This window comes from Copadichromis virginalis, linkage group LG12 (assembly GCF_057382275.1).
Source record: "Copadichromis virginalis isolate Kocher_CV1m ecotype Utaka linkage group LG12, C_Virginalis_male_GT1.1, whole genome shotgun sequence".
In the NCBI taxonomy this organism is placed as follows: Eukaryota; Metazoa; Chordata; class Actinopteri; order Cichliformes; family Cichlidae; genus Copadichromis; species Copadichromis virginalis.
Window position 1 is genome coordinate 17,602,805 of NC_140629.1, and position 24,335 is coordinate 17,627,139.

A 24,335-nucleotide genomic window follows, 5' to 3' on the forward strand; every position below is an offset into this window, starting at 1 on the left:
AATCAATCTGGGTGAAATTTGCTATGTAAACTGCTCAGGGTACCCGGATTAATGGCACTCTTCAATCCTTACAGATTACATGCATTATGTGTAGTAGCTGATCTCAAAACAAACAGCGACATTACATGTAGATTGTTCTTTGTAAATACATTTGGTAAACAATTTTTAGAGTAGAAAAGAATAAATGTTTTGCACACTACAGAACTCCAATTTCATTATTTATTGCATGTAGTATTATATGATGTTTCGAGTACGCCTACTATTTATCAGACATAGAAACAACTTTTAGTTCAGCGTGACTGGAATGTGTTGTCAGGCATATCTGTTAATAAGTGTTCATCAAACCGAGACCCTATTAGTCCCTTTAAATAGTTGCTTTGTCTTATTCAATGACTATGTAGCTTGCAAATAAGATAAAGAAAAATATCTATTTAATCATATTAGGAACAGCCATTTTGCCTTCTGACTGTACACAGAGATATAATGAAGATAAAAAGAATAACAGGATAAATTAATTTACATATCTGTGTTTTAATATGTGAGTGAGTTGAACAAGCTCCATAGGCCTGACAGTGAATTTATAATTAATTCTGTGCCTTAACGCCTCACTTCACTTGCAAGTCCATCAGATTTCTATGTCCGTCTGTCTGTGTCGCTGTCTCTATCTGTATGTTACCACAAACAGTCCCATACATTAAAAAGAGAAGACCCTGGGTGAAACAAGGGGTAATGTACACTTAGAAAGACACAGAGAGGGTCAATAGGATTAGCATTGTAGCTCTGACCAAAGATTCAATACCAAGTCTCTTACCCACACGTGATTTATTGTCTACAGCTCCCATACAGAAAACCTTTTCATTTTTCAGTTTTATGGCCTGTCAATCCTTAAAACAACATGTATTACTGAAAGTATAATGCATCTAAAAAGGAACAGGAGGTCTATAAGTCATGTGTGAACTACATCTTCATTCAGTTCACCTGGATTTTCGTTTTTTGTATGTGCGCGTCTGTGTGTGTTTTTTTCGCTCTTTAGTACATTCGCAAAAAATAATAAAATCCACCGTCGATTGTTAAACACATTTGCATTTATTTTGTTTCGACAAAGCTGATGTGTGACAGGCTGTTCACCAAACACTGATAGAGCCGTGTGCACCCAGATCTGTCAGCACCATTACTCGTCTGACAGCTAATCCCCAGGCTGATAACAAATCACCATAGTATGCGCCTTCCATGGAAAAGAGCATGTCACAGAAATGTCAACATGGAATAATTTGTTAAACTTTGAAGCTTATGTAATGGTAATACTCAACTTAGGGCCTGGGAGCCGCCGGCCAGTGTCAAATTTACTAAATAAAATTGTCTGAGGAAGTACCAGTTATGCTTAATGTCGTATAAAAATTTTAATATGTAAGCAAAGACTATGCAACTGAGATGCAGTTGCATCTGTGGTGAATCCAGTATATCAGTTAATACTGATAAAAGAGCTCGCTACGACTTTTTTTGTTGTTTCGGATGTTAAATATTATTGTTTCTCTATTAACTGTCCATCTTCCTCTTGTCATTTTCCAAAAGTATCCCTTGGGCAAAAGAGGTAAGCACAAAACAAGTTATCCCTGAAATATCAGCTTCCTCTGTAATTACAAAAAATTGCATAACACAAAAAAGTTTTTAGTGTGACAGTGAAGCAACAATGAGATAATAAGAAGCCCGCAGGATTTTTATTTATGATTTTTCTTCAGTTTTGTGCACAAATGTCTTACCAACTGATCTGGTGTCAGTGATTTAGTTTAGAAACAAAGAAAAATTAATGAAAGCACAAAAAAGTTCCAACCTTTCTTTTAAAGCTTTTACTCTTTTCTTTTCCAAAAATGTTATCACATTTTAATTCCAGTTCTTTGGTCACAGTCTATGTTGTTTTAATAGATTACGGGGCCATTTATGATGGGAAGGTCTATCAGATACCACCGGGCGTATAGAATCACAGTGGATAAATGAGCCGCTGGTCTCTTCATTTGCTTTTTATCAGTATTAAAGTTCCTTCTTTTTATAAGTCATTTCCGTTTGCCTGTCAGAAAGAAAACAAAAATGTTTGTAGGCAAATGTGTAAATATCCTTTGGTACCTTTTTCTCTGTATGCGTGTGCTGCTGTATCCAGAGATCACCACTCCGGTTCCTAAGCTATGCCTGAGGGGGCTATGGGAGGGGGGGAGCACAGGAAGCATGACGGGGATCTTCCTAGTTTTCAGTAACCATGGTAACAACATCCTGCCCTGCCAGGATCTATGTCAGTGGCGCTGAGATGGGCTACAGAGACATGGAAGAACTGGAAGATGGAGGGAATAAGAAGGACCAAAAGAATCAACAGAAATTGTTTGGTTTACCTCTTTGAGCCTGACTTTACTGTACAACGTATTGTGCTTTGACGTAACTGTTGTTTAGACTTATTTAGAGCTTTATTAATAATTAAACAGAATTTCAACATGAATTTCATGGAGATGAAATTGTGACTTCCTTCCTCTCTTCATGTGTAAGTTGACTCCGTTTCATTTATGGGTGTCTGATCAAGTTTACCAAACAGCTTATCGATCCAAAGTACTGATGGAAGCTGTCAATCTATGATTCAGAGTGGGTGCAGGGATTCAAATCTTATGCAGGACACTGTTTTTATGGGGTAGTGGCAAGGTCTGGCTATAGTTTTACTAGTTTTGGTAGAGGCACTGTGTGTTATTTCCTAGTGTCTACGTGTGTGTGTTTGTGTGTTGTGAAATAATGCTGAAGGCATGCCAGAAGAGGAAACTTGTCAGCTGTTCCTACTGCGCTGAAAACAACGGGGAGACAGACAGATTGGGGGGGGGGGGGGGAAGATGGATATTGTGTGTGTTTGTATTGGTGTGTCTTAATGTTTGTGTGTGTGTGCGTCTTCTGTATTTGTGCGACGTTGCGAGTGTGAGAAATGGATAGAGCTTCTCAGTTCTCCATCAGCTCAGTAACCAAAAATACACGTTCGAGTGTGCTGAAAAGAATCCGTACGACGCTGCTCGTGTTTCCAACAATGAGATGTTGTGTCGAGGAAATAATTTGTCTTTTGTTCGATGCTTAGACACAGGCACGCTCTTAAAAAGAAGTCATTTCTTTTCCATTTATTCCGTAACAAAACATTTTCCTTCTCAATAGTTCCCTCGCTTATTATAGCTTCAATGTTTCATTAAACCTATTGATCACACGACGATGTCAAATTAGAGCTCAGACAGTTATGCATGATTAATGTATTTTGTAATGAATCTAGCAATTTTAGAAAAAATTATTTATTTATTAATTTGTTTCTTTTTTTAAAGCCTTTTAAAATACTTAACAATGAGATTCCCAACAAGCAGATTTTGAGTTTCAGTAGGGAAGCCGCGCCACCGTTTGATCGCTGCACTGGCTCACAGCATTAAAAATGAATCAATGGATATGTACCTCAGAAATACATGCATTATATTAGTGGGATAGTGAGAAACTGAAAGGACAATGTAAGGAGAACAGACAGGTTCACAGGGAAATACTATGAGCCTTTATGGCATTTTCCTTTTATCTGCCACCTCTCTCTCTCTGTCTCGTGTTCCTATCCACAGACACACATATTTTAAACTCTCTGTTGGCTGGAATGTTTTGGTCACATGAGAAGCAATTTCACAGCTGACGGTCTGAACCACCTCAGCACCTGAAACTTCATTACGGCACACTGGCTGGTCTGCTGTGCGCACATAGACACACGCACATAACTTGGCATGGCGAGGCGCTGCAGCTCATGTTCTGGTCTCGAATGTGGCACTTCATAATAATGGCGGTGACATGTTGAGTGCCCAGCTCATATTGCCAGTGGTGTCGTAAACAACATATCACTTTGTGCAACAGCAAAAGCCACAAAGCAATGACGGGTACAGCATTGCTGGACAGGCAGAGATACAGATAAGATAAAGCACGTGCAGAGAAAGAGAACTAGTGTAGTCGCTGGGTGACGATATCTGATTGTCACCCACAACTCAAAATTTCTTCAGTGATTTAAAACAGGTCTTGCTCAAAGGGCCCTGGAGCAACTATTCAGAGCACCACAGTCAGATTTAAAGACAGCATATAAAAGATGGACGCACCATCTTTGCTTTCTTGGTGTTTTGGAACCAGATGTAACAAGCAAGAGGTGATGTGAAATTCGGAAACTTGAATATAATAATAAGTACCAATAAAAGAATAAAGGTGATAGAACAGAGAACATAAACAAGACAACTAAACTAAACGACATAAAAGCACTACAAAAATGTGTATACCAAAGTGATTCTGCGAACCTTTTCTTCTCAGGCAACTGATTCAAGGGGGCCTAAAGGCGTAAGCACAATCAACCTAGGACTTTAGCATAGCTAGAAAAAGTCCCACCTGAGGATCAAAAACTGATCATATCCTCATTTTTGCTATGTTGGTTGGGACCACATCTAGACATCCACTGGACTACTCTGTGAGTAGGCCACTCTCACACAATTGAAGATTATGTATCGGAATTTCAGGAGCGGGAACACGCCTCCAAACACTCTCCTTCCGGCCCTCATCTATATAGGTTCTCCCAGTTCTGCAAGCTGTCATTCACGTTTACGTGCCCCACCCTCCTTCCCCTTTTCAATTCTTTAACTTCTTCACTTCTGTTTAGTACACGGGGATCTGCCAGGCCCGGGAGCCATCGCCAGTCCCCTTTGAGGCCTTCCCCAAACCGCAGCTGAATTCATGTCCAAGCGTTCACCTTTACCTACTAAAACGTTGTCAAACGTAAAATGAGGACGTGGGCCCAGCTAGTGAATAGTAAGTTGCTAATCACAACATGGGTCTACCACAACCATACCCTACTTCATCCTCCTTTTTGACTTTAATAGAGAATATATTTTACAAAATAAATCTCTCCACGTGTCCTCACCCAGGGGGCATCCTTATCAGATAACCAAACCTCCTCAACTGGCTCCTTTCGATGTGGAGGAGCAGCGGTTCTACTCTGAGAGCCAGCCACCCTTCGGAGGAAACCCATTTCCGCCGCTTGTATCCGCAATCTTATTCTTACAGCTCCTACAGCTCATGACCATAGGTGAGGGTGGGGATGAAGATTGACCGGTAAATCGAGAGCTTTGCTTTTGCACTCAACTCTCTCTTCAACACAATGGAATCGGTGCAGCGTCCGCATCACTGCAGCCACAGCACCAATCTGTCTGTCAATCTCCGACTCCCTTCTCCCATCACTCGTGAACAAGATCCCGAGATACTTAATCTCCTGCACTTGGGGCAAGAACTCATCCAATGTTTATACAATCTGACTTATTTATGCAATCACTGCTGGCCATTAGAACGAATGTAGGTTTGCTTCACATCATGAGTAATAATACTCGTCGACCATTTAGGGTTAGAGAGAAAATTCAGATGGTTCCTGATTTTGCTCCTGGTGTTAAAGTTTTAAGACATGAACACAATGTTTCAGACCCAGAAGCTATGACTACCTTTTAGTCTTTAGTCTCCTGACAGAAAGTCATGTTGACATTAACTTTCTAACCAGCTATATGTCAAAGTTCTGATAAACAGTGACTGCAAGTAAACTTGCCATAAAATTACAGATACGTTTAGATAACATTGATATTGTATGTGAATATATGCAAATATAAATTAACATTTGTTAAACATTGAAAATAATTTGCTTAACTGCTCTTAGCATCTGCTTAACATCCTCTGTGTTACCTTCAATTGATGTTGGTGGGACAAATGCATCACTCAGTAGTTGGTTAGTTGGCTTGAGAAACAAAACCGCTAAGAAATCTGAAAAATGCCAACAGAACACAGAAATTTGCAACACCCAGTGCGGTACGGTATCAGTGAAATCTAAAACTACAGATCAAACCTGAATGAAAGCCCATCTGAAAAAGTACAAACTTGGTCTTTTTCCTCTTTCCTCCTTTCATTCCTTCTATGGGCTGCCATCGTTTCCTTCAGCCTACACTCTTGACGCATGTCAGTCAGTCCCCAGTTAAATAAAATGACAAGTCATCATTAGACGGACTGCATCTAACCGGCTGCTTGCTGCGCTTGTCATTCACTCTGATTTGTTGCCTTTCACTCTCTCCCTCATCACTCTGCGTCTCTGCTGGCTTCCCGTTTCTTATTGGGTGAAGATTCTCACTTTTCTGCCCTCATCTGGATGCACATAAACCAGATGAATTCATGTTTCCTTTCATCTGTCTGTCAGTTTATTACCCCTCCCTCCACCCGCTTCTCTTTTGCTCATTTTTCACCTTCATTTTAGCAGCCATGAGGAGGCATTAGTGCACTTTTCATAAATCTAAACCTGAATTCCCCCAACCAATATCTGCAAATTAAATAAAAAAAAACAAGAAGCTACAAACATGACTAAAATCCAGCTTTTTTCATATAGTATGAACATAAATACACACAGCTGTGATAACTGTGCTCGAAATTGCTGTCTCTTGCCTGTACAATCTCTCGCCAATCTTTGGCTTTATTCACTGAGGGTCTCATGCGACATTTTGACCCTCATAACTCACACACATGCTCCCTGACACAATTCAATTTACAGCACATCCTCTCTCTCTCTCTTCTGTCTTACTGTACACCCTTTATCTTTAACCACCACTGCCTCACCCACGCTCACCCGATATCTCCCGCATCGCCTACATCTGCTTCCATCTTCCCCGCTCCCTACCTCCTCATCGACTCTGATGCTGAAATCAGCCCCCTGTCTCCTAGTCCGTCCCCCCCCCCCCCCCCCCCTCTGTCGCAGACAGAATGACCATGCCAGTGTTGATTAGAGCCCACATGGCCAGATGCTCAACTAGGCTTAGCACAGGCCTGTGGGAAAGAGTACTGCTTATTCTAGCCTCAGGAGATGGATTGAAAATGACGGGACCTAAAACAAGCAAGCATTGTCTTGTTACCTTCACATATTCAACACGCACAGGCACACAAGTCATTGCATGTAATATATAGCAGACAAGTTTTATTCCTATGTATTATATTCCTAACGAATGTGATAATTACTAATGTTACAGACTTATTGTTGTTTAAGTGTACAAGTACACATGTTCAGTTCGCTGTGATTAATTTAAATATCTAGTTTATCCTTTAAAAAAATTGCTTTATAACATTTATGCAGACCATAGTGAGGGATAGTTGTGACATAATGTTCTCTTTTTGTGAAAACGGCCCACTCCTTGAGTCCGATTCAGGTGATTTTTGGAGCACATATTGCTACAGCACTAAACACTGCCATCTCACCAAGACAGTAATTTATTGTAGATCAGATATGGTAGATACCACTGAGCTTATAATTACAGTATGTCTAGCTGTACCCATTTCAGTGATGTGGATATTCCCTCTTTTTAATAATCACAACATGATTTCTTCATGTCACATGAACACGGACCACAGTGGGAATGTGCACTTAGGCCAATATCACAGAAACCCATTAGTAAATGAAATGTTGTGGAGGGTTATTTAGAATTTTTATTCAATTTTATATAAATCAGACCTGGGACAAACTTAAATAAATAAAATATGTGCTCCTGTAAGAGTTTTACTGTCTGCACTCTTGTAGGACGTCACATAGCTGCAGTAGAATCAATATATTTGATTCAGGTCATTACATAAATCGTAACCTGTCGTAAGTCTTTCATCGGGATGACAGAAATCCCATTCCAGTTCATTTCAGTGAAGGTCTCCTCAAGGCCATTGAGTTTAAAAATCAGTGACAGATGAGGCTGATCTGGTATTAGTTACCCAGAAAGATTATAGATAAACGACTTACATTATGTAAACCGACACTGGAGCTGGAAATCAGTGTATTCAGCAGTTTGCCTAATTTAAAGCGCCTTCTACTGAAGAGAGCTATTATAATTAAAAGTGCTGAAATGTGCATAAGCATTAGCGTAAGATTTTTAAGGCTTTTGAATAATTTCTTTGAAAGCAGCCAGTGTAGAGGAAAAACAAGCCAGATTTCAAAGAGTAAAGTGCTTTGTTTGCCCTTTTTTGTCAGGTGGATAATAAATACAATATGTGCAGTTAGGCAATCCAGAAAGCACTGATAGTCTTGTTATACAGTACCTCAAGTTTGGATGCATTGTGTGTAATTAAAAAATTCCCAGTGGCACCTAAGGAATTATTGGATTTAAACAAGTGTTCTGTGTTTACCTTTGGTGCTTATTAATGTTTGGAGTTTTCCTAAGATATGTTTTAAACTTGTTTCATGGTTCTAATTGGACAGCATAGGGAGCATGATGAAACTGTTGGCAATTGCCTGAAGGGGCGGATATCCTCTGTCTTGTATTCACAAGCTAATTATACTTTCCGTCAGATACTATGAGAAGTCAGAGTAGTGTCTATATTTCCCACAAAATTCCTGCATACTGGGACTATTACAGTGCACAGTGAGCAGACGGGCGACAGAGAGAGAAAGTTCGGTTTGAGCTGTTCTGAATTTGCCTGTGTGTTGTGCAATTTTCTATAATAGTGGAAGGAGAGCAGTGGAACAAATCTGGAAATGTCTTTTTGGGATTCAGGCCTTTCTGTTATAGGACACACCAGTGCAAAAAAACAAAACACTTTGGTTATCTTGTGTGTTTTACATAAGGTAGTGGAAGCGACTACGAGATGTTGATCAGAGATGTACATGTGCAGTGGTTTATTTTCTCTAACTTTAGTATAGTTAAAAGTACACATAGAGGCAGCTGATGGTAGCTGCTCATACCTGAACTAATGAATAACTAAGTCAAAATAATCACTGGGAATGCATGAATGCACAAATTATTACTGACGTTCCTGTAACTCAGCTCGGTTACTCTGTTGCCATTTTTCAGTTTTCATCTTTTGCATCTCTCTTTAGCTGGAAAATGCTGAAACACGTGGAAAACTCACTTGGTATGTAAATGTGTGGCAGACCGAAACCATGCATGCGTACATGCACCTGCGCTCTTGGCTACTCTGATGCAGACACCGGAAGATATAACTGGTATCTGCATCAGGTTAGTGAGTGCTGCCTCACTTCACTTCCTCTCCTTGACAAGACCTGCCTTTGGAGGCACTGACCTCATCTTTATTACAAGTACAGGGAGCTGGCACTGGTTTTGGGGGGGCTGGGTTGTTGTTAAGTTACAGTCAAGTGTTGTTTACCAGTGAAATAACTCTTGATCTTACAGAGATCACTGTGCCTGTGGGATTAGTTATAGTGGTTTTCAGCTTATCCTTGTTGTATAGGTTAAAGATACCTCAGAGAGAGGCAGAGAAGTACAGATACCTGTGTTAAAAAGTACTGAAGCAACTTTTTTACTCAAGTAAAAGTGAAAATCTACTGGACAAAACTACCCAGTATATTCATGCAACATTTGAATAACCCACAGCTAGTATAGCTTAATTTGTTTTGCAGGACGTTTCACAAAATGAAAACAATGCATTTGAACGTTGATAAATTGCTGAATTTGAAATTACCTGACTCTTTAAAAAACACTGCCTTAATTCTTTCTCCTCTTCTGTAGTGCTAGCTAGATTCTGAACTTATGGAAACCTGCACTGCTTCCGGTCCACTTTAACTCCTAAGTATAAATGCTATTAATGATACTATTGATGTAAATGTAAGGAGTGGAAATAACAGACTTTTTTTAATGTAGGGAGTGAAAATAGAAAGGTTTCAGAAAAATTATAGATACCTGAAAATTATTGTCAAGTACAGTATTTGTAAGTATTTGTACTTCGTTACTTCCCACCTCTGGAGACAGGGATCTAACATATGCTATTAGGTGATCAGCATGATCAATCTACATTATTAGATTTTGTTTGAATTTGTTTCAACCTCAGTGATACTCTGTCAATTCAGAGCATGTAAGAACTCTAGAGACTCCTTTCTGCATACTGACCCTCTAAACTGTTTGCTTTACCTTATCATCGGCGTAACCAGGCCACACTGATCACTCAGCCACATCCATAGTGCTTCACATCGATTTAACTCTGAACTAATTCACTGCTACTATATGCTTATATCTTAATTAGCTTGTGCATCCTACACGCTTTCATTTGAATTTCATCGGTGTGTAAAAGCATCCCACTCGCACCCAGTGTGCTCAATGGATTTGAGGGGACAAGCCAAATGACCTCTGCTGCTCATTTCATTCATCAGATGGAGAATCTGAATGGAAGGTACCCGTCTAGTCCATTAGAGGCTCGTTATTTGGCAGGACCTTCAAATGTCTGTGTGAACCACTATTTACAGTCAACAAAACCAGCAGGCATCGATTTTCTGATTTCTTCACATAGAAGCATGAAATCTTACAGGAAAAAAATGGCAAATGTGATGTTATTGTCAACAAGTATCTCGTAAAGGTTTTTCACTTTGCTTTGTTAGATGTGAAAAATCCCCAGATTTATTCCAGCAGACAATATTACATATATCAAAATAGTGTTGCCTACATATAAAACAACGAAAAATCCATTTATGCACTGTGATAAGGAGACGTTTTGACACTGAAATGCAGAATAGAACTTTCAGCAGGACAGGTTTGTTTAATTGGACCCAACCTGCAATAGATGTGCTGCATCAGAATGAATTGGATTAAATGTAATTGAAATCACGCATTAGTTTTGTAAAGGAAGATCTTTTTTTTCAGTGTTTAATTAAATGTGCCTCTCGATATCTGGATATATAATAGCAATTAACTGAGTTGTATACTCTCATCCAAATATCAAATAGCATTAGTAACCAAAATTGCTCTATATGCAGTACAAGAAGCTCAGGTACATGGCCAGTTGTCATTGCCAGTTTGCAGGGGCAGCAGTCTAAGCAGAGATACCTGGCCACTTCCTCCAGTTTGTCTGGGGAATACCAGCCAAGAGACATAATCTCTCCAGTACATCTTGTATCTGCCCCAGGGCCTCCTCCTGCCAGGTCATGCCTGAAACATCTCATTTAGGAAGCGCCCACGAGGAAGCCCAGTCAGATGCGTGAACCATCTCAACTGGCTCCTTTCCATGTGGAGGACTCGTGGCTCTACTCTGAGTCCCTCTCAGATGACCAAGCTGCTCACCTTATTGCTAAGTGACAGCCCGGCTACCCTTCACAGGATGTTCATGTATCAGCAATCGTACTCCTTTGGTCACTACCCACACACAGCTCGTGGCCATAGGTGAGTGGGGGAATGTGTGATACATAAAAATAGATACAAAGGAAAACGACATGCAGGGATCCAGAGTAGATGTTTTAATCAGGCTGAACTTCTGAATGTTGTAAATGTTGTAAAATTGTTGGGACTACACCTCAGTGAAACTTCAGAACAGCCTTGTTTCTGATTATTTTGCTTAGATCCACATTTTGTTGTTGTCTTTAAAATAAGCAATATGAACAATTTTTTGGAAAGTACATTCTCATTCCCAACTGTGTTTTGTCCTGCTTGTGCATTGATAACTTAATTTACTTGAGATTACAGTCTTATGTGCCCAGTTTCCCCTGCCGCTCAAGGTAATTAAACCTGGTGTGTATTATCTACACTTCTCTTAATCCGCTTTATGAAAACAGGTTGGAAAATGCCCTCGCACTCCAAAAAAGCACCAGGAAAACTGCAGGTGGAAGGGAAAAACTCATGTACAACTCTGTGTGTGTCTGGGTGTTTGTCACTGAGGACAAAATAAGGATGGTGAGCAGGCCTAGACGAATGTCATATTTCTCCACCTAATAGGCTTGCCTGCTATTCAGACACTCCACTGGGTCTTGATCTCTGACAGAAATGTAGCTAAGGGACACACGCACACATACACATAAAAACCGTTTCTCCAACCTAAATTTGAAGCTTAAACAGGTGAGGTACTGAAGAGGAGTGGATGTGCTCACTGTTTCTGAGAAAGGACACAGACTTTGAATATTTGACAGAGGTCAGACACTTGTGGTATTTCTTGTAACTAGCTAGCTAGCTGGTTTCTCATATAGAATTGTTTTAAAATTATTTTATTCCAGTCCTCAGTTTGTTAACTTAGCAGAGACTGTGGATACACACTATTGCACACACTCAAGTGACTAAGCCAAAATAAAAAATATTACTAATCATACTCTTTACGATTAAAAACATGCTTAAAACACACTTACACTTTCAAATTTGATTGTCTTTGAAAGACATTTAAAAAAAAAATCCAGAGTGAAAAAGGAAAAGAAAATCATATGAATGTGAAAACAGAGCCATGTCCCCATAACACGAGTGAAATACCCGCCCACACATCCACACGCCTGCATGCAAACACACACTAACACACACGCACACACATTCCAGCAATGATATCAGTCCCTGAGTAGATCAGTTGCCCGTGGACAGAGAGGTTGCCTGATCAGGTGTGCTCTGATCAAGTTATTTTAGTTGCTTCTAGTTTTTTGGGCAGGATCATGTCTCTAACACCAACATCAACCCTGACTATGAAGGAAAGGCCACAACAGTGAAGCACATCAAACAATACAGGTGAGTTAACAAATCCAGACACATGTGCGTCACACTCTTGTTCTTAAAAACCCCTAAATAGCAGCCTGACCTTTATTTTTTTATTTTTATCATTGATGCACTTGATGTTTATTTACATCAACTTCTCTCTTTTTTAAACTCTATTTGTGGAGATTCTATTTAGATCCTATTCTGGCTGAAAAACTGAAAACGGTGCCATGTGTCAAAGATAACTGAGCACATTAAAGCTTACACAATATCCTATTTAAATCTTTGCTTTGGTATTCTCTAGTTGTCTAATTTTAAATTAAATGTGGGAACAATACGAACGAGAACTCAATTAATTATGTAATTAAGCTGTTATTTCTACCTTAAATTGTTTGGCTTTCAACTTAAGGTAGGAAGCCTTAATCTTTCGTTATAATCAAAAATGTGGCCTGATTGTAACTCATCTTGATTGCATCATATATTTGATCAGCATCTACTGGAATTTATTTTTTTTCCAAAATGCAATATCTTTTTGAGTTATGTCCTTTCTGATGCGTGTAAAATCAAAGTAAACCAAAAGTAGAGATCAGCTTTTCCACTTTCTTTCTTTCATCTCTGAACTGGCAGTATAAATAAATTCATTGTGAGGCACCGAAGAGGTCCACAAAGAGTCGAAGATAAAGATTTAAAGCAGTCTAGGAAGAAAAGCAATGGCGATATATTTAATGTTAAAACATTCTCTGTATACAGTCCACTAGCTCACCTGTATGCTCAAATAAGAGCTGAGTCATTTGTGTGCGTTAAGAGGAAAAGATAAAGAAAAGGTAGCGAGCGGACAGATTAGGTGGCTGATTGGATATGGTTCTCAATTCAGCTCCCTGCCAGGGCCAATAACAAAGAAGAGACACAATAGTAAGGGAGCTGGATGAGAGGACAGAGAGAAGAGGGTGGAGGTGGTGGAAGTGTAATGGAGTCAAGGACCCTTACAGACTGTCAAATGCTGCACACTTGCTGCATGTCAGGCCCAAGACACACATGCACGCATAAGAATCAGTCCAATATTTTGCTAGACATGTCTGTGTGTGCGTGTGTACAAGTGCTCCTTGGCGATAAATCTTAATTACACAATGGAGTGCAGGCCATGTGCCATCTCATCACACCATGTCAAATCTCATAAGCAACACAAAAGAATAGAAGAGGAAGAGCAAGAGCAAGAAAATCAGATGCAAGCAAATGTGTATCTGGTATGTGAAGAAAGAAGGAAATTCAGACCTGCACAGGGGGGATCCAGGGGGAAGACAATCTTTGTATTGGATCCTCTTGGGTAGACCCACTCTGGTCATTACTTCTAAAACCAGAAACTCACCAGCAGCCAATTTTGTGTTGCTGCTGGTGATTTTGCAATCAGTTCAGTCAATATTAACAATTCTAAAAACAAAACAAAACATGTAACCGATCTATTTTGTGCCAAGGGAAGCTGGCGGATGAATACACAGGTTTAGAATGTGAGAAAGAATGGGGCTGGGGGTGTTGTTGTGGCCCGCTGAGTCATCGTGGCTGGGTGATCTGTAAAAAGCAGCCCCATCAGCCCCCCAGAGTAATGGTTAATCGTGGGAAGTCTGGTGTTAGGGTAAGTGTGGCTGTGTGCAGGCCCGGCCTGATTGTGGACAGTTGCGGTGGGTTTTGCCGTACCGTGGTGTGACAGGGCCAGTCAGGCGGATGGGGCGTGTGTTGTTGTGGGGAAAGTCCTGTACAAGCAGCTCTTTGCTCTGCTGGCTGGGAGAAAAGCTGGGGCAGCTCTCCCAGAGTAGAAAAAAAAAAGCTCTGTTCTTTTGTTTTCATGGCCGTTCTGCTCCCTCTGCTCTGTGAGTTTGGGTATCTCATCTGGTTGGCTGAATGATATTCGGTCCTGTTCTGGACCTCTGGTGTCTCACAAAACTTCCCGTAGTCTCTTCCTAGAAACTTTTACTTCCAAAGTTAAAATACAATTACAATAAAAGGGAAAGCAAAGACATTGATCTCTTTTGGCGTGGCATTAAAATGTATCTAGCTTGTAACGAATCAATGAAGGGACACTTAAGCTGACATGCCGATAATCATCTTGTAGTAGCAACATGATAGAAAGCAGACACACACACACACACACACACACACACACACACACACACACACACACACACACACACACACACACACAGGAAAATACCACCAGAAAACAGCAGTGTTTTCCCTTATAGTGCTGAGGGGGATTTTCAAAGAAAATGTCAAAAAAGATTTAGTTATTTCTCCTTGTGACATTTCACGGTACCTGTTAGCCATCTTACTTTTTATATATTGTGAAAATACAACATTATTATTTACAGGTCACTGTAACCTCTGCCAGAAATTGTTCAGTGCTATCACAACTCTGAGGTTGCTATGGGTCAGTATTTAATCATGCTTCGATGTGTGGAAATATCTACTGTATATAGATGTGTGGCAGATTAGGAGGCAGAGCGGCTCATACGCTAATCACAAGGTCAGGGATTTGATCATCAGCTCCTCCTCAATGTACATGTGGAAATGCCCTTGGACAACATGATGAACCCAAAAAACTACCTTTGATACATCCATCAATGTGTGTATGTGTTTGTGTGTATGTGATCTTAATATTTTTTTTAAAAAAGCAAGAATTATGCCTTGTAGTGTAAAGTGATTTGAGTGTTCGCTAAGACCAGAAAAAGCACTTTAATAATTTCTCTTCCTGTGCTGCACATGTGGTTCCACTGTGTGTCTGTCATGTCTTTAGCGAGGTAATTAACTCCAGTCAGACACTCTGTCACTCAGACCCGGAGCACATGTGTCTCACAAAAGCCTCATTTCACAGGCTGCTTCAAATCAGACGTAGAAACATCTACCCACACTTTTTCAAACAAATGTGCTGGCTACACATATGCACGTCTAAGGACTAGACCTCTGACATAGTTTACCGCTTCAGTGCATTTATCATCCCTTTTCGACATCCAAGCTCTTCATCTCATCTGGTTTGAGATCTAGCCACTGAGTAACATAAAACATTTCTCTATCCGAGTGTCAGTGTTTGAATAATGGGTCAGGGACTACATGTGTCTTTGTGTGTGTGCTGCGTCTGCATATGTGTGTCATTCCACTGTGCTGTGATTTCCGTTCTTGAACAAGGCTGAGATGTTTTTTAAGTATTTTTAAGGCATTTGTTCCAAGGTCCTATTTTGTATGCTCTGTTTGCCATGCAACAAAGCAGGACTCTGAGCTCTTGATGGACTAATGTAAGGCTGTTTTTGCTGTGTGTCACTTCTCCATGTTCAATCCTTAGCTCCTTTATTTGACACTGACTTCTTTTGTCTTTTCTTTTGTCTTGTTTTTGTTGCAGGCACAGAAATCGTGGATAGAAAGAGCATTCAGCAAGAGAGAATGTGTTCATATCATAGTGAGCGCCAAAGACCCCCATAGGTGAGTACAGAAAAGGGATATTAGAAAGTGTTAACCAAAAATCTTTATATCTTTAATCTTTACAATCCTTTGCATCATTGTAGAGTTTGTTGTTTTGCTGTTGACCTTTTAAAACATGTAGAGTAACTCTAATGACACTGCAGGCAAGAGCTTCGCATTAATGAACCAAAACACTGACATTATGCATTTTAAAACACAAATAGGGAATTTAAAGGTACAGTTGTTTTCTGCGGATAATAATAATAGTAATGATCAGTGTTGCCAACTTAGCGAGTTTTCAGACCCCTTAGTGACTTTTTTTCTAAAAAAAAGTCGCTAAAAAAAGACGTGAAAGCGCGTATCGCTTTTACTCTCAACAAGCAGCGGGTGCTGTAACGCAGTCAGTTCTTCTTTTACTCTTTTACTCTTATGCTGTTTTGTGGATCACAAGGTTTAAAACTACTTATAAACACACACACACACAAAGTAACTCCACCAGAGCGCCTATTTCGGGTCACTTTTGCCGGTCCAAGCCCGGGTAAAGGAGCAGGGTTGGAATTGTGACATTAAAAAAAAACAATAATTGCTAAAAGAAATTTAATTTGTAGTTCTAAATAAACTCTAAATGCATTTAGGACGTTTTTTACTCACTTTATGTCTCTTCCACGATGTTATTTCTCTCTCCAACAACATAGGTTACAATTAGATTAGCATGACCAATTATGCAAATTAGGCGATGGCGTCATTTAGTGACTTCTAGCGACTTTTAGGACAACCAATAGCAATTTTCCTTACTGAGGAGTTGGCAACACTGGTAATGATAATCATTATTATTATTATTATAAAGAATTTTATATTTATAGTCACAGTTCTGCCTAATCTCACTTTATGTATGTGACTAGAGACTAGCCACATGTATAGTACATCAAAGAAGAAGGGAACACGCTCAGACTCCAGTTATGAAAGATCATACCTATGTTTTATCTTCTGAAAAGGAGTCCCCTTCACCAAAGAAGTGAAAAAGCAAAGGAAAGAGACAACATGACCAGCATCTCAAAAATGTCAGATTTATTGTTTCCCTGGCTTGCGGCAACAAACAGATGCTAACAGCAGCTAACAGAACAGAGGCTAACAGCAGCAAAAACATCAATGCTTACTGACAAAAAAGTTTAAAGCGTTGTTGAAATTCAACATTAGCCACAGTAGATAGACATGTTACTTAGGTAAACATCAGACTTACAGCCTACACTCACTGCAGATGAACAGCAGCCAGAGTTGTTTGTCCTGTAGTGGACACCATAGACAGGATTACACACTTGAATTGATAGAGGTAAGAAACAGAACTCAGCTGACTGCCATCTGCAATATTCTGACATCTATTGAGACTAGACAATGTAAAATTAAGGTCTAGACCAATTCATGAAGACAGTAACATATTCTACATTGTTGTAAAAGAATATTTAGGAAGAAGTCCTTATCATTCTGGCATAGTCTATCTCAAAGTACATTTATGAGGGCTTTGTTTACATAATACAACGCTATAACAGCACTGTAATGATAACAGCACTTTAGAACAATTTGACTCAGTGTGATAAATTCACAATTACCACCACATTCATTTTTCATTTTGTTTTACAATCTCACTGTCACCTTGAGATTATCAAAATCATTAGAAAACCTGATGTTGTTTTTGCTGGAAGACAAACTCTCTCAATTCTCCTGCATGTACTATCAGGTGCCACACACACACACACACACACACACACACACACACACACACACACACACACACACACACACACAGGAAATGCCACAGTTTGTTTGGTACGGAAATTTTGCATTACTAGAGGAAAACGGGTGAAAGCCAGAAGCAAGACGAAGGAAAAAAGATGTTCCTCAAGATCAAATCAGCTCATTCTTTTTAGTTAGAGACACTTGTGCTCATGCGTGAGGAAGAGGAAGGCAAAGTACCTTTGGTAAGACATGATGGAAACATGAAGTGATAATCGCAGTCTCCTGCCTCCGTTCCTCCCTGGGCTCCCTCTTCATCCTGTAAGATTTAAACACAGAATATAAAAGCGCCATTCAGCACTTGTGAATAAGAATGTACGCAAGCATCATAACTAGCATTTTGCTAACTCTTGTAGTTGCTGAGAGGGAAAAGGAAGTAACAGCGACAGGTACAGAAAACAGAAAGGGATGGAGCTGAGAAAATTTAGCAAAAGCCCACAAATCCTTCCACTCATCTGCAACATAGCCACAGAGCCTAGCCTGATTCACACCTTCCCAGAAATATAACTAAATGCAACAGTTGGGATTGCTTCCTTTGATTTTAATAAGCTGTGTAAACATGGTGCAGGCTATAGTTGTACTTGGCTTGCTTACAAGGCTAATACAATTGCACAGATTCTATCAGTGTAGACACGCACCTCTTTCTTGGTTTGATAGTTTTTGACGATCTGTGTGTAGACTTAATTGCCACTAAAGCTTTTCCCGTGTTTCAGCAAGAGAACTGTTGTTCAGTATGGATCAGCTACAAGATCACCTCAGTTCCATCCATGGAGGCAGAGCAATGCAGGCTCAAACATAATGGCAAACAGCCACTTGCACAAAATTTAATATTTGCTCCTCTGTTATTCTATGCAGGACTATAAATCAAGCTTAGTAAAGAGATGAAAGTTGGACGGCATGCTATCCCTTCAGCCATGCCCACCTTTTATTGCTAGATACATACTACGGCAGCTCTCACGCTCTTTTCTCCCCACGCTCTCAGTCACACACAATCTGTCTCTTACTCTCCTTTTTCTTCTTCCTGCTCGGGGCTTGCACTTCTCAAGATTTCAATTATTCTCTGCAAAGGACTGTGTAATATACCGGTCTTACACTCACTCTTACTTTCTCCTCTTGTTCAGGTGCTGTTGTGGTCGTCTAATAGGTCAGCATGTGGGCTTGCCACCGGGCATCTCATCTAGTCAGAATGATAAGGCAGAGCGTTTGGCCAAGAATGACAGCCTGTCGGAGAAGTGGTCAATCAGCAAACACACACAGCTCAGCCCCACTGATGCCTTCGGCACCATTGAGTTCCAGGGAGGAGGACACTCCAACAAAGCCATGGTGACTCTCTTTACACTGTGTTGCATTTTATTAGACTTCTCCTTCAGCATGCTGCCCACACAAAGCTTGAGCTTTATGGAACTGGTCAACGTGATTGTTTTGAGCATTAGGGCACCTAAATAAAAGGAGTCACTATTCTGTTGTTATTTCATGCAGCACTGACCTCAGCCGTTGCAACTCATGTTTCCATTAAGACTCGAGAACCTTTGGTGACACATATCTGAGTGCACCAGCGCAGGAAATCTACTTTGTGTAGCTTTAAGAGTGCATTTGTATGCTTTACTGAGCTATTTTAAAGGCCATAGTTAACCTCCTAAGACAAGAAAGAAGAGAGTAGAGGATTTAGATATCCTAAAATATACCTCCAAACAGTACAAAGGAACCTAACCTCTGATGGAAGTGCTCTCTTCTGGAAATATGAAAATAAAAGTAATACAGTAATGATGTTGAGCAAATGCTTTTTTATGAAAAATGGCCACATAAATTGATTATAGAGATAGTAAAGACTGAGTAATTCAAGAAGAGGATTTCAAAAATATTCAGAAAGTGATGAAAGCTGAAAGTGCATAATGTGATCTAAAGATATTCTTCAAAGCTTCAGTAAACATGTTGTTTGACAGCACGCAGGTACAGAGGAGGAAACTGTTTGATTCCTAGATAACTGAAATACTTTTTCCCTGAATGGCAGATGTAACACAGCTGAAAATAGATGAATAGTTGCGGGTTGCTGAATAAAAAATGACATTGACAAGAGGACTCATCAGGGCTCATTGTATGCATTATGGAGAATGACAAATGTGTCCAATCAGAAGACCTGGAGATAACTGAGGAATCAATCAAATTACTGGAATTATTGTGGAAATATGTGTAATTATTGCTTTAAAAGACTTAAGTGTTATGAGTGTTAGCAGACTGCATTTTGCCTGATTAATTGATCCGTCCCTAAAGTGATCTGATGACGTTTTATTCGCAAAGTCACAAACTATGATAACTACACTAAGAAAGTCATATCACACTTTACTGCAGCAATCTGGGAATTCAGATGATTAAACCCAAATTATGTCTGATTTTTTTCCCCAGTGTTAAATTATTCATCCAGACACATGTCAGGTTGGCTTTCTGAGGGTGTATTAGAGGGATAAACAGATGCTCCATAATGTATGTGGTTCTTCAATCATAGCAAACATCTGCTCAATACGTCTTCTAACTTGAGAAATGAAATCCATACGCATAGACACACATGAAACACCAATGCTTTTTACGTTATCATACACATAAGTCGTCACAGCGTTGAAATACTTCATCCCCAAGACACCATATACCTGAATGTAATGCATAAAGTTGTGGTAAAAACAAAGTACACCATATGTCAATTCTAAGGTTTTATATATCCAGACAAAATAAAATTATCTTGACTGTAGCTGGTTTTAAAATGAGCGAAATACAACCTCTGATGAACTATAATGTATTTATTTAACAACTAAGCCAAAAACCGAAATTATACTGCCATGTTGTTTTTATACAGAAGAGGCTTTCTCCTGGGAAATTGTCGAAATAAGTCATACTTGTTTCATCTTCTTATTACTTGTCATGAAGTTTAATATTTAACATGCTAAGTGAAGCCTGTAGAGACTGAGATGTAGCTGTTTCAGTATCTAGTATTGCACAATTATCTATATAAATATTGATTTATGCAGAGCAATAAATCTGCCATTTAACCTAGGTTAGCATATTTGGTGATTCTAAATTGGTCATAGGTGTGAATGTGAGTGCGAATGATTGTCTGTCGCTCTGTGTTAGCCCTGCAATAGACTGGTGACCAGTTCAGGGTTTAACCTGCCCCCTGCCCTATGGTGGCTCGGATAGGCTCGAACCCCATGTAATCCTGAATGAGATAAGCGGAAGAGGATGAATAGATGGATGGAAATAATAACACAGTGCAATATGTCATGTTTTACTTTTCATCTGAGGTTGTATTTTACCTCATTCGCCTCCGTCAGTGCGCCCCAGGGTGGCTGTGGCTACAATGTAGCTTGCCATCACCAGTGTGTGAATGTGTGTGTGAATGGGTGGATGACTGGATGTGTAAAGCGCTTTGGGGTCCTTAGGGACTAGTAAAGCGCTATATAAATACAGGCCATTTACCATTTTAAGACACATAACCTCTTTTTTACTACATTTGTATGTATTGCTTTATTTCACTGACATGCTTCATGCTGTTTGCAGTACGTACGAGTGTCTTATGACACCAAGCCTGACCTGCTGCTCCACCTGATGACCAAGGAGTGGCAGCTGGAACTGCCCAAGCTGCTCATCTCAGTCCACGGGGGCCTGCAGAACTTTGAATTGCAGCCCAAACTCAAGCAGGTCTTTGGCAAAGGGCTCATCAAGGCTGCCATGACAACAGGGGCCTGGATATTCACTGGAGGAGTCAACACAGGTAAACCACGGGTTTTGACTTATGAAGACAAACTTAAAAACTTTCATGTTTGCAAAACAGAGAGATTGCATACAGCGTTGCACAGCCGTCTTCCTTTTTATAAAAATTAAGTGGGCACTTCAATTTGGCGTATGATGAGTGTGTTCAAGTCTTTATCACAAGTTATCAGCTATTAAATAACCATTTGTCAAGTGTGTCTAGGCTCTGAAGCTGTTCAGCCACTGGATCACTGTAAAATGGCTGTGAGCACACAGTGAAAGTATGTCAAGTAGTCTAGACTGCTTTTTAATGACTTAAACCTGATGACAGGGTGGCTCATTCAGATTAAGAGTTATTATTCCAGTATTAGTTGCATGAGAGAAGGCCTGAAATTAAGGACGATCAAAATCTTACACTTGTCAAGCATTCTTACTTTTTGAACAAAGTAATAAAATGTTCTAGCTTAGTAATAGTCCATATGGACCCAAGAGAATAGAAGCAAAATATAGAGTGCTAACTAATTAATACAGAACCTTTTGCTGTTACAGTGTAGAGGAATCAGTTACATTGTAGAGAAATCACAGAGATGTCTGCTTTAAGGAAGCAGTCTTCTAAGGCTAAGGAAGTCTCCTATTCTTAGTGCTGAGTTTTTTTTTTGTTTGTTTTTTGTTTTGGATGATTTTGGCTCAGAGCAGAGTAAGTGAGGAGCTCAGAGGACTGGATGTTGAATGCTGAGGTTGGAAGGGTGAAAGTGTGAAAAAGTCCAAGTTTCAAAGCTTGAAGAAATAAGACTGTGCAACAGTGTAAGTGGTGAAACAAGATTGGTTGGAATGAATACAGGAAACCAGAGTGTTAGCTGGCAGACTGGAAGCACATGAATTATTCATAAATATGCTGTTGCCATGTATATAGAAAGAGGCCTCAGCGAGTAAACTGGAGCTCCACTAAACGCTCTGAACAAGCGCACATTACACATTCATATAGTACTTTTGTCTATGGGGGAAAATGTGTCTTATCTTATCAGCTTCACTTTGCCTTCAGTAAGGAAGTTAACTGTTATTTTTACCTTGTATTGTTTCCAGGGCACAAAAAGAGATGCTATTTAAGTATCTTAGATTGTATTTAGCGCACTTAAAATAAGATAAAAAGGCAGCAGAATAATGTTTAAATAGGAGAGATGAGAACAGACAAAAAGAAATGATACACGCTGGATGGCGTAGAGTGCGCGCACTTGAATACAGAAAGGAGTAGAAAGTAAGATTTAGTGACAGAATGGGTGCAGGAGGAGAAAAGAGGAAGAGAGGCCTGAATAATGGATAGCTGGATTGGAGGGACAGTGTGTGGAGGTGGAGAAAAGAATGAATGTCAGCTGGAGAGATGAGATAAGATGGCCCCCAGGTCTGACTGCTGCTCCCCTGAGGACAACTACTACAAGCCGAGAGCTACAACCTGGCTGTGTTTAAGTGTGTATGTGTGCGTTTGTGTTTGTTAACACTGGCTCCACACAGTTGTCTTGTGTGCTTAACAGATTCTTTTTATCTATCTCAGCAGTGTACGTAATTATCTGACTGGCTGTGTATTGATTGTGACAAAACATCTTTCTCTCTGTCCGTCTCTTAAAAGCCCTGAATATTCATGCACACATGCCTATGTCCACACACAGGTGTGATTCGCCACGTGGGTGATGCACTGAAAGACCACGCCTCCAAGTCAAGGGGAAAGATATGCACCATTGGTATTGCTCCATGGGGCATCGTAGAAAATCAAGAGGACCTTGTTGGCAAAGATGTAAGTCTGTGAAGATAGACAGACAGACAGACAGACAGACAGACAGACAGACAGGCCTTTAGGGTAGATAGGGTAGATAGGGCTGAGGCTATAAAGTGCTATTGACAGCTTATTCACTGAGATGCTGAGTAAGCCAATAAACACTCCTTCACAGTGAGCTGGACAGCTGGGGAAACCAAATGAGGCCCATGCTGACTCAGTGAAATCTCTGGGAATCAGTGTTACGCTACTGTTAAAATTTCATCATCAAACTGTCCCGCTCTCTGTCCCTCTGAATAAGTCAGGCAGAACCAATTAATGTTGGTGACTGAAATGAGCTGATTAAGTGCTGAGGTTCTTTTTTATGCGTGATTGGTTTTAGCTGTCTATATACTACCAGATGAGTTTACCTCAAAGTGTCAGACAGTGTTGCGGTATTGTATATATCTGAGAAACTTTGGAGAAACTGAAAGTTTAATTTCAGCAGCAGTACAATGAAAGTTATGTTAATAATTATTGGATACATGGCAACTCCAAATCTAAAAAATGATTAGAACTGCAGTGTAGATGGTCCCTCTCACAGCTGTCACAGGGCAAAAGGCGAGGTATACTAATGAGGGGTCACCGTCCACACGACCATAAGTGTGTGTATTTGGGACAACACCCCCCCGCTGATTAGGACCTTCTTGCTTTAGGCAACAGTTACAACCACTGCACTGTCACCACCAGTATACCAGAGTGATGTTAATTTTTGTAATTACTAAATAGATTATCTACCATTAACTTGACAATATGCTCAGCATCCAGGTGCTTGAGTAATCTATTACTCTTGAAAGACTCGCATGAGACAGGTTTTTTACCTGTCTCTGTTCATCCTACCCGTGATTTCACTGCGAGCATTTTCTCTGTGATAGTCTCCCTCTGCTGTAACACTTCCTTCAGTTGCTCCCTCATTCGCAAGGGGTCACAACAGCAGATGGTTCCACATAGTTGATTTGGTAGTTTTTCATGTCAGATGCTCTTCCTGACCCAACCTTCCTAGTGATGTCTGTCTTAAACTGGGGATCTTTTTTGCGTCTGCACCATGGAGCCATTATAGTATCACACTGCTT

At 40.0% G+C, this 24,335-nt stretch overlaps 1 protein-coding gene across 4 annotated transcripts in view; it reads left to right on the forward strand.

The window, feature by feature from the left end:
* The window catches only part of trpm3 (transient receptor potential cation channel, subfamily M, member 3), a 131,577-nt gene that overhangs the window by 37,820 nt on the left and 69,422 nt on the right, over positions 1 to 24,335 (forward strand). For all 4 annotated transcript variants that reach the window (XM_085475090.1, XM_085475091.1, XM_085475092.1 and 1 more), the window contains exons 2-5: positions 15,865 to 15,944; positions 18,836 to 19,037; positions 21,264 to 21,477; positions 23,120 to 23,244. In XM_085475090.1, coding sequence (XP_085331216.1) covers positions 15,865 to 15,944; positions 18,836 to 19,037; positions 21,264 to 21,477; positions 23,120 to 23,244 — 621 coding nt within the window. The remainder of the gene's footprint in view (positions 1 to 15,864; positions 15,945 to 18,835; positions 19,038 to 21,263; positions 21,478 to 23,119; positions 23,245 to 24,335) is intronic.